At 54.9% G+C, this 13,968-nt stretch overlaps 1 protein-coding gene and 1 long non-coding RNA gene across 2 annotated transcripts; one reads left to right on the top strand and one right to left on the bottom strand.

The window, feature by feature from the left end:
- Positions 1–121: 121 nt before the first annotated feature.
- Positions 122–5,835, bottom strand: CA11 (carbonic anhydrase 11). The gene is made up of 9 exons (XM_045440697.1): positions 5,047–5,835; positions 4,887–4,961; positions 4,015–4,157; positions 2,274–2,459; positions 1,960–2,055; positions 1,743–1,815; positions 1,485–1,639; positions 1,070–1,235; positions 122–250 (listed from the first exon to the last, which is right to left on the bottom strand). Exons 1-9 carry the CDS (start codon positions 5,111–5,113, stop codon positions 225–227), a joined length of 987 nt encoding a protein of 328 aa, XP_045296653.1. The 5' UTR covers positions 5,114–5,835; the 3' UTR covers positions 122–224.
- A 114-nt stretch (positions 5,836–5,949) lies between these two features.
- Positions 5,950–8,195, top strand: LOC123578106. Its single transcript, XR_006702231.1, has 2 exons — positions 5,950–6,793; positions 7,233–8,195. It is a non-coding gene; the product is annotated as an uncharacterized LOC123578106 (long non-coding RNA).
- The last annotated feature ends 5,773 nt before the right edge of the window (positions 8,196–13,968 follow it).

Here is a 13,968-nt window from a genome sequence, read left to right as displayed (position 1 = left end):
ACAGGAAGCCAAAAAACCGAGTGGTGCGGTTTAGGAAGAGGGAGATTGGTTTCTAGAAGAAGGCTGCTGTTCTCCAATACCCAAATGTTTCCCCGCCGCGCCTAGAATCAGACCACTAAGAAACAGGAAGTATTCTGTCCCTTTAATAGCTTTGTTTTGGGGGTGACTCCCCTCCCCGAGTGGGGAGACTTGGAAAGGACAGGCGCAATCCTCGATGGGGAGTCTCAGCGACCATGGGGGGCACCATCCACTGTAAGACAGACGACACCGGTGGGGGAGAGTTAGTTTAGGGCACCACAGGCTGGACCCTGCAGAGGGGCGGGGGCTGGGCCGCGTAGGGCTCTAACCACAGGGAGGCTGCGAAGGGGGAACCCGGAATGTACCAGGTCGACAAGCTGGAGAAAACGGTCAGATTCTGGACCGGCACTGGGTTGAACCAGCAGGAGGCAGCAGGAGGGTGGAATAGGGATGTCCAGTTTCAGCATCAGACTCAACTATGTGAAGGTATTCATGGGCGGGGGGGGGGGGGGGGGGTCTGGGCCAAACCATGTGGAGAAGCCGGAGAGGTGGCCTTTAGATCGCAGGGCTGAGCCACAGGGAGGCAGCAGAAAGGGAAGGGGAGTGTACCATGTTGATTTCCAGGAAGGGGGTGTGTGTCAGATTATGGAACACGATGCGATTGTACCACATGGAAACAGGGAAGGGATCCGGGCTGTACCATTGTGGAAAACCATAGCAATAGGAACCACGGCCCAGTAGTTAATCGTACCACAGGGAAGCCAGGTGGCTCGGGTTCGGGTTATATACAAGTTGCAGGTTGCAAGCGGTGAAGAGGAAAAGACAAATCAGGGACCAGCAACGGTCTGTGGCGTGGAGGTGGATTGTACCATGTTGACACACACGTAGAAGGGAGAAAGCGAGCGCGAGCTCAGGAGGCTGGACCAAACAGAAACGGCAGAGGGGTGGGTAGGACTGTATCACTTTGGGAAAACAAGGGGGGGGGGGGGAGAAACACATAGGCGGGTTAGACCAAGACGTGCGGGGGAGGGGGGTGCAGACTGGACCATACCATGCAGGCGGTAGTTGGGGCCTCGGCAGCGCCTCTCGGGGTGCCGGGGGTCCCTGTTGCCCCTCAAGGCCCTGTGGGCCAAGGGCTGCAGGGGCCGGCCGTTACCGCTGAGGCTCTGGAAGATCTGGGACGGAGGATTCTGGCTCAGGAGTCTCAGGGAGTGCATCTGCCGTGGGAGGGGTGGGAAACTGAGAGTGAATAAGGAACGGTCCGGGTGAATGGTCTCAGGGGAAGCTCCGCCCCTCGAGCGGGTGGGCGGGGCTTTGCTCAGCCCCAGCCCACCCCCAAAGGTTGTCTGACCCTCCCAACAGTCGGACAAGGAAGAAGGGAGGAGAGTAGGTGAGGCCAAGGGAGGATGCCCAGGCCAGGGAATGGGTTAGCCAGGCCAAAGGGGCTGCAGGGCACAGTGGGTCACCTGGAGGGAGGTAATATTGAGGGCCCGGTCGATGAGGATCCAGGTGACAGTCTCTGAGCAGGGCGGGGTGCTGAGAGAGCCCTGATAGGTGATGAAGCCAAAGGATTCGGGGAACAGGAGCTCCAGGCTCAGGTCTTGAAGAAAGTAGGCATCATCTGCGGGAATACCGGGCGAGAGTGAAGAGGAGTGCCCTTCTTGAGCTCCCGTCCTGTGCACACACTGCTCCCCCAGGCCCCCACCAATGCACCAGGGACTTACTCTTGTAGGAGATGCGGGTGATGGTGTCACGGTTAAGGAGGCGGCTGAGGAAGGGGTTTGAGCTGCCGGCCACCTGTGTGGGGGTACGAGGTGAGGAAGTAGGAATCCAGAAGCCCGAGCCCCCAATCCCTTCCTTCCCCAGAACGCGGGAGCCTGGGCCTCCCAGACTCCTTCTGGCTCAGACCCCACCTTCCCTCAGACTCTTGCCTGGGCTCACATTGACAAAGAGGCTGAGAATGGCCAGGCCATTGGGGCCCCGGGAGGCGGCGCTCAGGTTCCCATAGAGTTCTTGGTTGAAGTGGATGAGCTGCACCTGGGAGGGAAGCACAGAGTGGGGGTCCCCCAGCAGAAGGGGAGGAGAGAACGGGTACAGCTCTGGGCCCTTGGGGTCTCAAGTCAGGTTAAAACTCAGTGCTCGGGGGGCTGTTCTATGAAAGAGGATGGGGTGAGGCCTCAAAAGAAAGGTAAGGTGGGGGAGCAATTGGGTCAACTTGGGGCAAAGGTCAAGGGTCAGAGGTCAGTGGCCACCACCTCCGCAGAGAACCCCTGGTGGTTGATCTGGTGTTCAGAGCCGGCTCCATCGCGCGCTCCAAACAGCAATCGCAGCTCACTGAGTCGATGGCTATAGAGGAGGGGCCCCCCAGACACGTTGACCACGGGCCGGGGTGCAGGCAGGAAGGAGACATGGCGGCCGGTGTTGTAGAGGGTTCCCCGGAGCTGCGGGAGAGGTGGAATGAGGTGGAAGCCGTCACAGGGACGAAGAGAGATGTTCTCGCTCCCGCATTCCACGCCTACATTTCCTGCTTCCGACGGTCATTTAATCATTCAGCATAGTTTCAACACCAGTGACTTTGCAGGCTCTGTTCTGGTCCGTGGCAGGTGCTCACGATCGCTGGATTTATTTCACTAACAAATATTTATTGAGCTGCTGCTATGTGCCATGGATGCCAGGAGGAGAGCAAAACAAGTAGACAAAAACCCTGGGCCTCATGGAACTTGCATGCTAAGGGGGCAGACACAATAAATAAGGAATCACATAAGTAACTGCTTAATGAATTACATCTTATGCTCATGCAGTAAAGAACTGAAAGCTCTCAGAAGGTGTAATGGGAAACCCAGCCTAGATCGGGGGTGGGGTAGGGTGGGATGAGGAAAGGCCATCACAAGAAAGTGACATTTGAGTGGAGACCTAAAAGATAAGTAGGAATTAGTTGCAAAGAGCAGAGAGAAGGGCATTCCAGGAAGAGGAAACAGCAAGTGCAAAGGCCCTAAGGTAGCCTGTTTCCATGACAGCAAGGAGGCCAGTGGGACCAGAGCTTGGTGAGCAAAGGAGAGGAGATAGGAGCCAGATGATGCAGGACCTTGTGGACAATGATGGGATGTTTTGTATTTTTATTTAAATTTTTTTTTCAACGTTTTTATTTATTTTTGGGACAGAGAGAGACAGAGCATGAACGGGGGAGGGGCAGAGAGAGAGGGAGACACAGAATCGGAAACAGGCTCCAGGCTCCGAGCCATCAGCCCAGAGCCCAACGCGGGGCTCGAACTCACGGACCGCGAGATCGTGACCTGGCTGAAGTCGGACGCTTAACCGACTGCGCCACCCAGGCGCCCCTGTATTTTTATTTAAATAATTGAAAACACACACACACACACACACACACACACACACACACAGAGCTAGGCCCAGGTCATGATCTTTGGTTTGTGGGTTCAAGCCCCACGTTGGAGCCCGCTGCAGGTTTTCTGTCTTTCTCTCTCTCTCTCTGCCTCTCCCTCGCTCATGCTCGCTCGCTCTCCCTCAAAAGTGAATAAACATTTAAAAAAAAAAAAAAGAAAAGAAATGGCACTGCAAAGTGGGCAAGAACGTGGAGGCTAGGACCACACCGCCTGGGTTTGGATCCCAGGGATGGCACTCTAGCTGTGTGACCTCAGACAAGTAACCCAATCTCTCTGTGCCTCCGTGTCTGCATCCATAAAATAGGGACAGTGATAGCACCTGTTTCATGGTGTGGTTTCTGAGGATTAGAAGACTTATTATCAAGCTTTTAAAACGGGGCCTAGCACCGAGAGCGGTTTGTTTGACAATTGCTTTTACAGATGTGGAAAAACCAGCGAGCCATGTTTGGGGAGGGGGGAACAGGTGATCCACTTTCGAGCGTAAGGAGCCTCCTTTCCACCCGGTGTGTGCCCCTCCTTACCCCAGGCTAGATTTCCACCTCAGAGACCCACCCCCAGGGGATTGGGTAACCCCTCCCACGAGGCCCCTTACCTTCTCTCCCCCAGTGCTGAGTCTCAGTGGGGGCAGAAAGGGGTCATAAAGGACCCTCTTCAGCTCCACGTCCACGGGGCTTTGCCGCTTCCCCACAGCACACAGACTCCAGGCGGCATTCACCAGGCCCCAGAAGGGAGGCCCTGGAAGCAGGGATGGGGCAGGGAGGAAAAGGAGTGAGAAATAGGGACTGGATCCCAATGCTGGGATCTGCCCACAAGGCTGTGGTCTGGACTCCCGGATCCCAGGAGAGGAAGGGCAGGAGACGGCGACTCCTGGGTCTGAGGGAGGAGGGGGCTGGGATCCAGGATCCTGGGTCCTAGAAGAATCTTGGAGGCGTTTCCTAAGACCATCTAGCACCCTCCTGGATGAAACCGATCTGAAGTCATTAAGCCATTGGGGGGAAGGAACTACAACTCCCAGCAGGCCTGAGGGCAGCCAGCCTACCCATCCGCTGCCGGCCCGCCCAGGCGCCCATGGGAGTCGTAGTTCTTTCAGTCTCCCGTGTCCCGCAGCTGGATAATGAATGTATGGGGAAGAGGAGTTGCAAGACCGGGCTGGCCAAGGCAGGGGAACCGGCCGGCGACCCACTGGTTCCCGGGAACAGCCGGGACCTACCTGCCTCTTTCCTTGCAAAGGGACACGCGCTCTCTTCCACCCCCACACTCTTTCCTTCCACTCACTCCCACTCACTACTTGAAATGCACATATATAATGTCCCATGGTGAGCTCCCGGGTTCAGAGGCTGGGCCCAACTCCTGAGGGAGGGAGGAAGGGGCTGGGACTCCCGGGTCCCGTGAGGAGAGGGCTCCTGGGTCCGAGGGAGGAGGCACCCAGCAGCCCGGACTCCTGGGTCCCCGCCCTGGCTGCACCTGGCACGAAGTTTCCCTGGAGATTATCCTTGTAGCTCCACCAGTCTTCCGGATCAGGTGCAGGTCCGATGTGAGCTGCGGAGAGAGCAGCCTGAGCCCCTCTCCTGGGCACCCCCCCACCCAGGGGCTCCTGCCCCAACCCCCCCTCACTGGGCCTTACCTGCTGCCCCCAGTGCGGCCCAGAGTACCAGCGCTCGAGGGGCGCTCAGTCGAGCTGCAACCCCCATCCCCGGGAGGCCTCTGAACGACCCCTTCCCAATGTCCCGGTCCCCTTTCTCAGCTCCTGTAGCCCCTCTTTGTGGGACCCGGTCCCTCCAGGACTGCCAGCCTGCCTCTCCTCCCCACAGGGAGACCGGTTCCCCGAACACCGAGGCGGTGGTGGGGAGGACCGAGACCCCCCAAATCCCCTCCCGCCTCCGCTCCCTGCTCTCCCTTCCTCTCCTCCTTTTCTCTCTTTTCCCCAACCCTCCAGCCTCCCTCTGCCTCCTGATCTTCCTATGCCTCTCTCTGCCTCCTGCTTCTCCCCGGGGTTACCTCCTGGTTTCTAATCCACACCCTCCCTCTTCGCTCTGTCTTCTTCCAGCTCCCCCCCCTCCCCCCAGCCACCTAACCCCATGTCTCCATCCTGCTTCTCTTTCCTCCTCCCGGTCTCTGTCTCCAGCTTCTCTCTCTCCCTGCCTCCCCACCTCCTCCTCTCCTGCCTCTCCTGTTTCTTCTCCTTCTCTCTCTTCCCTCGTCCCCGCTCCCTCCTCCCCCTCCCTCTCTTCTCTCTCTGGGTGTTATTTAATTTTTTTGTCGTTGTTGCTGGGGGGGCGGGTGATCTCACAGCAGCGAACGCTCCTCGGCCTGGTGTAGGGGGGATGCCCAAGGGGCAGGATGGAGGGGTCGCTGGGGGCCGATCCCCAGCTTCCAACTGTGCCGGGGCCATGGGGGCGGGGCGGGGGGGGGGTTGGCCGGGACACCTAGGGCCCGGAGCTGGCAGTTCCCATCCTCCGCAGAAGGGGGAAGTGGGGGGGAGCTTAAGGTGGCGCTGACAGTCCTCCGAAGTCTCGGTGCTATGGTCCCGCTGGCGCCGGAGGATCCGAGGTCCCCCGGCTCTCGGGGACCCGGGCTGGAGCCCACACCGGCGCCTGCAGCCCCCGCCCCCCGCCCCGCTCGGCCTCGGCTGGGGGCTGCCTTAACCGGGCTGAGGGATCCCCTGGGAGATCGGGGTGTGCGGTGCGGGCGGCTGACCAGGAGGGGGAGGCAGAGACCTGGAGAGGGACAGGGAGAGCCGGGAGGAGGAGCCGGGGAGGCGGAGGCGAGAGAGCCGGAGGTGAGGTCGGAGAACTGCAGAGGCTTGGGAAGGGAAAGGGAGCCCGAGATGGACGCGGGGCGCCAGGGCGGGGTGGGGGGGACCGCCGGCTGGAGATGGGGAGGCCAGGAGGGAGGGAGAGAGAGAGAGAGAGATACTGATGGAGGCAGAGCAAGAAATACGGATACACACTTAGCTATAGCAACAGAGGGCCCCATCCACCCAGCAGGTCGGAGATGCCAGAACGAGACGCCAGGCAAGGCCAGAGGGGGGGGAGACAGAAATAGAAAAGAGATCCAGAGTGACACAGCCAACACTAAAGAGAGAGACAGAGAAACACAGAGAAAGAGGCAGACACACACACAGGCACCTGAGTAGAAACACTGCAGGGAAAGAGAGAGAGCCAGAAAGGACCAGATGGCAGAGACCCAGGGGCCCAGACGGAGGGAGAGAGACCCAGAAACAATCCAACGGACGTCAAGGGAGAGAGTCGAGGCAGAAAGACAGACATTTGGATAGAGGATTGGGAACGGACATTCCAAGGACCTAGAGATGGAGGGGACAGGGACGCCCAAAGGGAGTCAGAAATGAAGAGAAAACGCGAGAAAGAAAGGTATGTATGACTTATCCATTGCCACAATGGATATGGGGGGAACAAATCTCCCCCAAACTCAGTGGCTTAAAACAGCAAACATCTGTTGTCTCACCGTTTCTGAGGGGTTAGAGTTTGGGAGTGGCTTAGCTGGGTGGTTCGGCTCAGGGCCTCTCATGAGGGTCCAGTTAGGCTATGGGCCAGGGTGCCGTCATCTGAAGGGTCGACTGGGGCTAGAGAATCACTTCCACACTCTCCTACACGGCGGTTGCCAGGAGGGCCTGGGCTCCTCACCAGTGGGCCTCACAACGTGACTTCTGGCTTCCCTAGAGTGAGTGATTGTGAGAGAGAGACAGAGAGAGAGAGAGAGAGAGAGAGAGAGAGAGAGAGAGAGAGAGGTCTTCTATGACCTAATCTCCAAAACCACGCACCATCACTTCTGTTTTCTTCTGTCCCTCAGAAGTGAGTCGCTAAGTCTCACTAAGCCTAAGAGATGAGGCCCCTCCTCTCGAAGCATCAGAGAATCGACGAGAGAGAAGAGGGAGAAGAAGAGGGAGACAGAACAACGGGGAGAGATGGACCCTGAAAGCCCCGTGAGGCTTCGAGGTCAAGGAGACACATATCCAGAAACTCAGTGACACGTGGAGAGAGATGCTTGAGGGAACTATGGAGACAGGGAAAAGAGGCAAGACAAAGGAAACAATGGCGATAACACGGTAACAACAACAACAACAACAACAACAACAACAACAATAATAATAAGTTACAGTAATAAGCAGCTACGACATCCAGGCAGAGTTCTGAGACTTCCTGTGAACTCGCTCGTGTAATCCCCAGCCGCCCAATGGGGTAGAGGCTGTGGTCCCCTTCTACAGATGAGGAAACCAAGGGTCAGAAGCCATCAGCGACTTGCCCAGAGTTCCCCACTTAGGAAGTGGAGGAGCAGAGGAGGGAAACAAAGAGGAGAGGCGGGGGAGGGGCGCCTGGGTGGCTCAGTCGGTTAAACATCCGACTCTGGATTTCAGCTCAGGTCACGATCTTGCGGTTGGTGGGTTCGAGCCCTGCGTCGGGCTCCGCACTGTCAGCGCGGAGCCCGCTTGGGATTCTCTTTCCCTCCACTCTCTGCCCTCCCCCCTCTCAAAATGAATAGGTAAACTTAAAAAGAAAAAAGAGGAATGGAGGAAACACGATGGAGGCATAGACGCAGGAAAGTGGGGAAAGCGTCAGGAAAAGTGGAAGAGGGACCCAAATCTGATGGAGAAAAGCCGCCCTGACTGGAGTTCTCTAGACACCAGGCCATGCCATGCACCCTGTAGGCTTTATTTCAACCCTCAAAGCTGCCCCATGAGGTGGGGTTAAAATTAGCCCCATTATAGAGCTCTTCCTGCCCTTCGGTCCTGTCCCCGTGCTTTAATAATAATATTAAAAAATTAGCCCCATTATTCAGATAGAAACACTGAGGCTGGTGAGAGAGAGAAGCGACTCATCCAAGATATAGTAGGTTGGATGGTGCCCCCACACACACACGAAAGAAAGAAAGAAAGAAAGAAAGAAAGAAAGAAAGAAAGAAAGAGGAAGGAAGGAAGGAAGGAAGAAAGGAAGGTGCCTCAAATCTGTGAATGGGACCTAATTTGGCCAAAAGGTTTTTGCAGCTGTGACTAAGTTAATGACCTTGAGATCAGATCCTCCTGCATTATCTGCCTGGACCCTAAATCCAATGACAAGTGTCCTTATGAGAGAAAGGCAGAGGGAGATCCGAGATGACAACGTGAAGACAGAGGCACAGATTGGAGTGATGTGGCCACAAGCCAAGAAATGCCAGGAGCCACCAGAAGCTGGGACATGCAAGGAAGGATCCTCTCCTGGAGCCTTCAGAGGGACCATGGCCCTGCCGACACCTTGATTTGGGCCTCCGGGCCTCCGGAGCTGTGAGAGAATAAATTTCTGTTGTTTTCAGTCACACAGTTTGTGGTCATTGGTTATGGCAGCCGACCTCACGGGTGGGGAGAAATACTGAGAAAGTCTTGGAACTTTTCGGAGACAGGCAATGACGGAGCCAGAGATACATGGAGGGAGAGACAGACAAGACACTTCACTTCCTGACACGTCAGGAAGAGTAGGCTCTACCTAAGAGTTGGCTCTCCTCCTCCGGGAAGCCCTCCCTGATGCCCCAGGCTGGGTCAGTGCCTACTGAGCACATCCCTAATGCCCTGTGCTTCCTCCGTCAGAGCACAGATCCCATTAGAGGAGGGACTGTCTCCTGTGTGTCCTCTCTCAAGGGCCCAGGCCTGAGCCATCTCTGGGTCCCCAGCATCGCCCCACACAGGGCACATGGGGCTGTTCCTCGGGAGAGAAATTGAACACGATTGAATGAGACCATACTTCCCATGTCTCTCCCCTTGAGACTCTGGCTCCCTCCTATCTGCTTGGGAGACACTTGGGTTTCCTGCAAGGTCCAGCAAGGGCCTCACCTCCTCCAGGAAGCCTTCTCTGATCTAACAGGGGAAGCCCCAAGCTGTCTCCGTTATCACACATCACACCGATGTGACTGTAGGTAGGTCTCTCCCCTACAACAGCCCCCCCCCCTGCAGGGCAAGTCCTGGGTCTGACTCAGGTCTCCATTCCAGTATTTCCCAGGGAGACCTCAGGAGAGTATGTTGAATGAAGGAATAAACGAAGGAACGGAGTCAAAATAGAGACAGTGGCAGAGAAAGGAGAGAAACGGTGGAGAAAACATTTTTGTGTAGGGGAGGGGGGACTAAAAGGAAGGCTTCCGCGGGCGCCTGGGTGACTCAGTCTATTGAGCAGCCGACTTCGGCTCAGGTCATGATCTCGCGGTTCATGGGTTCGAGCCCGGCATCGGGCTCTGGGCTGACCGCTCGGAGCCTGGAGCCTGCTTCGGATTCTGTGTTGCCCTCTTGCCCTCTGTCCCTCCCCCACTCGAGCTCTATCTCTCTCTGTCTCTCAAAAATAAATAAATTTTAAAAAAGAGAGAGAGAGAGAGAGGAAGTCTACCAGGTGTAGGTGACATTTTCCCCTTTGTCTGTCCCCATAATTGAGGCCCCGGTCTAAACTCCTCCTCTCCCTGCTGGCCCCTCCCCCCTCCTGGCTCTCCCTCTGCCTCCGGCCTACCCTTTACGGATCCCAGACCTCACCCTGCCTCTGCCCTAGTCACAGAGGTCCCACTGATGCCCAGCACCCCTGGACAGAGTGTCCGACCCTCAGCCTTTCTTGTTGTGACCAAATCCTTATCTGTCCTTCAAGGCCTATCTCAAATATCACTTTCTCTAAGACACGTTTCCTGATCTCCGGGCTAGGTTCACAGCCCTCTCTGGGCTCTCCCAGTGAACTGAACACCTCAGTGATTAGAGGACTGGCTCTCCCCTTTCTTTAGCTCATAGACCTCCCAGGGCTCCCCAGGGCCCCACAGAAAAAACACACAGGCCCTCAGCCTGGCCTTAGAGGCCTCATATGCCTTGACTACCGCCAATCCCCAGCCTAATTTCTCTGGTCTAACCACACCAGGCCCTCCGGCTTTGAGAACTTTGCACCAACTGTTGCCTCTAACTGGGGTTCTCTTTTCCTCTTCTCCGCTGGGAAATTTTTTACTCGGTCTCTTAGATACTGCAGGAGTCTACTCTTCTAGGAAGCCATCAGCAATGGTGAGGTGGGCAGGAGGCTCCTTTGAGTTCTGGAAGCCACCTGTGTGGCCTCCACGATAGCACACAGACAGACTGGGCTCGCTGCCCGGAGGCGGAGGGAACGGCCAGGCCGGAGGTGGGTCCCAGATGTGGATTTCACGCCTATTTGTCTCGGTCGCTGGGAACAAAGTTTGGGTCATAGGGAACATATGGGGCTCACCTCGGTCCTCAGTTTCATCTCCTGCCTCCCTGACCCCTGGGTGGGAGGCGACAGGGCCAGGACTCTCCAGGCCTGGATGGTTCCCACAGCCTCTCTTCAACTCCTCGCCTTGAGAGCAGGGAGAGAGAGCTGTTCGCAGCTTCCACTCTCTTGGGGGAGCCCAGCAAATTCTTCCAAATCTGTGTTCTCTCTGACTTTTGGGCTCTCCTTTCCTGAGGAAGCTGTGGCCACCAGGCATTTAAATACACACACACACACACACACACACACACACACACACATTAAAGTTTATTTCTTTTTTTTTTTTAATTTTTTTTTTCAACGTTTATTTATTTTCGGGACAGAGAGAGACAGAGCATGAACGGGGGAGGGGCAGAGAGAGAGGGAAACACAGAATCGGAAACAGGCTCCAGGCTCTGAGCCATCAGCCCAGAGCCTGACGCGGGGCTCGAACTCACGGACCGCGAGATCGTGACCTGGCTGAAGTCGGACGCTGAACCGACTGCGCCACCCAGGCGCCCCTAAAGTTTATTTCTTTTGAGAAAGAGAGAGATCATGGGATGGGCAGAGAGAGAGGGAGAGAGAGAGAGAGAGAGAGAGAATCCCAAGCAGGCTCTGTGCGGTTAGTGCATGTTCTAGATCTGCTGTCTCCAGTAGGCTAGCCACCAGCCACTTGAGCTGTGGGTAATGCAACTGAGGAACCGAAGATTAAATTTTATTTCATTTTAATTAACTTAAACTTAAATAGCCCAATGTGGCTAGTGGTTACTGTATCACACAGCTCGGCTCTAAAGAACTAAGTTTGAAGGCCTGCTGCTTGCTGTGTGACAGTTGCTAAGACTCTTGGAAGAGATGGCTAGGAATGCTGGCCAAACCTTGGGGCGCCTGGGTGGCTCAGTTGGTTAAGCATCCGACTTTGGCTCAGGTCACGATCTCACTGTCCGTGAGTTCAAGCCCCGCGTCGGGCTCTGTGCTGACTGCTCAGAGCCCAGAGCCTGTTTCAGATTCTGTGTCTCCCTCTCTCTCTGACCCTTCCCCGTTCATTCTCTGTCTCTCTCTGTCTCAAAAATAAATAAACGTTAAAAAAAAAAAATGGAATGCTGGCCAAACCTAAACGCACCTGGGTTTGAATCTCTGCCCTCACCTCAACATGGAGTCCGCCCCCCACCGGCCCCAGGAGCCTCAATTTCTTCATCTGTATAAGGGGGATAATAATAGGACCAACCTATGTATTCAACAAATATTTGAGTACCTATTGTGTTCTAGGGGCTGCGGTTACAACATGGAACAAAACAGACGCAAATCCAAGGTCAGGACGGCAGGAGGTGGAATGCAATGCCATGACCAGACTCCTTTGAATCTCAGCCTCTCTTTTCCTGGAATTGCCAAAAGGCTGCTCTGCCTAAAAAAAAAAAAAAAAAAAAAAAAAAAAAAGGCTGTTCTGCCTAGCACTTCATGATGTCATAGCATACTCTGGGTTCTGGGTTCTGATTGGCTAAGGGTCTGGCCTAAAGTCAGGTTGGCCGATTGTCCGAAACATTCTTTCTTTTTCTCTTTCTTTGATAGTAAAACACCCTATTTAGCTGGCTCCAAGACAGCACAGCATTAAAAGTTGTTTTCCACCTTCTCTTGCAGCTAGGTGTCATCATATCACCAGATTCTGGCCAATGAGATAAGAACAGAGGGATTGTATAGCAGTTTTTGGAAAATAACCCTTATAAGTCAGCTGTGTGAGACTTTTGGCCTTTTCTCTTTACCTTCTTCCATCCTGATGCACTCTATGGATGATGGAGAGGAAAGCCAGGAGGTTCCAGGTGGCTTGACTACAGCCAGATTTTTCTTGTTTGTTTGTTTTTTGTAATTGGCTTCACTCCCCTCGTAGAGCCCGTCGTGGGGCTTGCACTCACAACCCTGACATCAAGACCTGTGCTGTCAACGCAGAGCCCAACGTGAGGCTCCATCTCGATCAAGAGTCGGACGCTCAACCGACTGAGCCACGGGGTGCCCCTGACTTGGGTTTTAAAGCCACCATCCTGGTTCTGTCTGAAGAAAACTCTAAGTAGGGGGGGAGAGGGGAGACCAGTATGGACACTACCGTAATAACCCAGGAGAACAATGGTGGGGGCTTGGACCACGTGGTCGCAGTGGACATGGTAAAAATGGTTGAATTACGAACATATGTAGTGGATGGAGGGTACAGGATTTGCAGATGGACAGGACACGCGGGTGGAGTGGGCCATTTCCTTCCTTTTTGTTGGCTGGAGGGTCCGTTCTCTCTTCCTAGCACCCAATGACATCATGGCCCATCCTGACTCTCCATTGGATGAGAGGCCTTCTTTCTTCTCAGGGAAGGAACAGGGTTGCTCTCCAGACCCCAGTGGACGGTAAGTCACATCCCTTCCTCTGAGACTCCCTCGGAGAGGGATTCCCCTGAGAGCATTCCCTCGGTGACTCTCCTGCAAGGATCACCCAAATTTGAAATTGTTGTTGACTGTGGCTGCAGGGGGCAGAGGTGAGGTGGCGAGGAAAGTTCTAGGCTATGACAACCTTCCATTCCATGGTACTTACTGCTTCTTGCTTTTTTTAGCTCCACCCCTGTGGCCCGTAGGGACCCAACTGTTGAGTGGCAATAGAATTCTGCTTAGCAGCGGGGCGCCTGGGTGGCTCAGTCGGTTGAGCGTCTGACTTCGGCTCAGGTCATGATCTCATGGTTTATGAGTTTGAGCCCCACGTCAGGCTCTATGCTGTCAGCTCAGAGCCTGGAACCTGCTTCGGATTCTGTGTCTCCTTCTCTCTCTGCCCCTCCCCAACTTGTGCTCTGTAACTCTATGTCTCTCAAAAAATAAATAAATGTAAAAAAAAAATTAAAAACAAAATTCTGCTTAGCACCAAGTGATGCCCATACCCCTCTGTGGCTCCCAATTGGCTATTCTCTCCAGAAAGGGTTTAGGCTGTACTTCAAGACCAGATGAACCTCAGTCAGAACCCTCTTTGCATATTCACTCCAAGTCCCTTTGTTCCTTTCTCAGAGACTATCCTAGGGGCCATCAGGAACACAATGTTCCTAAAGGTGGAACTTTCTGGAAACCCGGCACTGCTGTCTTTTTCCTCTGGCGCATCTCCCGCCATTTCAATCCACCCTCCCTCCCACTGGCTTCTGGCCAATCGTCAAGCAACACAAATCTGACCAGCACATACATAGTGATGTCTTTCCAGCCCTTTCGCTGGGTTTGGCATTTTGTCAGGGGGCACTGCCATACTTCAGCTCTGCGCGTTTTCCTCATTTTGCCCCTCCCGGACCCTCCCAGCACATATCAGGTGTCTGTGGCCAAAAC

The sequence above is a fragment of the Leopardus geoffroyi genome, chromosome E2, assembly GCF_018350155.1.
Source record: "Leopardus geoffroyi isolate Oge1 chromosome E2, O.geoffroyi_Oge1_pat1.0, whole genome shotgun sequence".
Lineage (NCBI taxonomy): Eukaryota > Metazoa > Chordata > Mammalia > Carnivora > Felidae > Leopardus > Leopardus geoffroyi.
Note: the sequence above shows the minus strand (reverse complement) of the source record. Positions and strands in the feature narration are given on the sequence as shown.

Bases quoted from the DNA above. Each gene is read 5' to 3' on its own strand.
- CA11 (XM_045440697.1), bottom strand. From the start codon at position 5,113: ATGGGGGTTGCAGCTCGACTGAGCGCCCCTCGAGCGCTGGTACTCTGG. The intron at 2,056-2,273 runs GTGGTGGCCACT...CTTCCCTCCCAG, and splicing joins ACCAGGGGTTCTCTGCGGAG to GTGCAGCTCATCCACTTCAA. The intron at 1,640-1,742 runs GTAAGTCCCTGG...GTATTCCCGCAG, and splicing joins CACCCGCATCTCCTACAAGA to ATGATGCCTACTTTCTTCAA.